General features: G+C 65.2%; 1 protein-coding gene across 1 annotated transcript in view; it reads left to right on the top strand.

Annotated features, from left to right (window-relative positions):
- Window positions 1-6: 6 nt before the first annotated feature.
- SUPT5H (SPT5 homolog, DSIF elongation factor subunit) overlaps window positions 7-345 on the top strand; it is a gene marked incomplete at both ends in the record, with an annotated part of 5,703 nt that continues 5,364 nt past the window's right edge. The window contains one exon of the mRNA XM_031065860.1: window positions 7-225. Within this exon, the coding sequence (XP_030921720.1) occupies window positions 7-225 (219 nt within the window). The remainder of the gene's footprint in view (window positions 226-345) is intronic.

Genomic DNA, 345 nt, shown 5'->3' with positions numbered 1-345 from the left:
CCCGAGCACGTGCGCGGTTACCTGTACGTCGAGGCCTACAAGCAGACGCACGTCAAGCAGGCCATCGAGGGCGTGGGCAACCTGCGCCTGGGCTACTGGAACCAGCAGATGGTGCCCATCAAGGAGATGACCGACGTGCTCAAGGTGGTCAAGGAGGTCACCAACCTCAAACCCAAGGCCTGGGTGCGCCTCAAGAGGGGCATCTACAAGGATGACATCGCCCAGGTGAGGGGGGCACACCTGGGGACACCTGGGGGGCAGGAGGGACACACCTGGGGGACACCTGGGAGGGGAGGGGACACACCTGGGGACACCTGGGAGGGGAGGGGACACACCTGGGGACAC

This window comes from Geospiza fortis, unplaced genomic scaffold, assembly GCF_000277835.1.
Source record: "Geospiza fortis unplaced genomic scaffold, GeoFor_1.0 scaffold3185, whole genome shotgun sequence".
In the NCBI taxonomy this organism is placed as follows: Eukaryota; Metazoa; Chordata; class Aves; order Passeriformes; family Thraupidae; genus Geospiza; species Geospiza fortis.
This window is presented reverse-complemented; position numbering and strand designations above follow the sequence as displayed.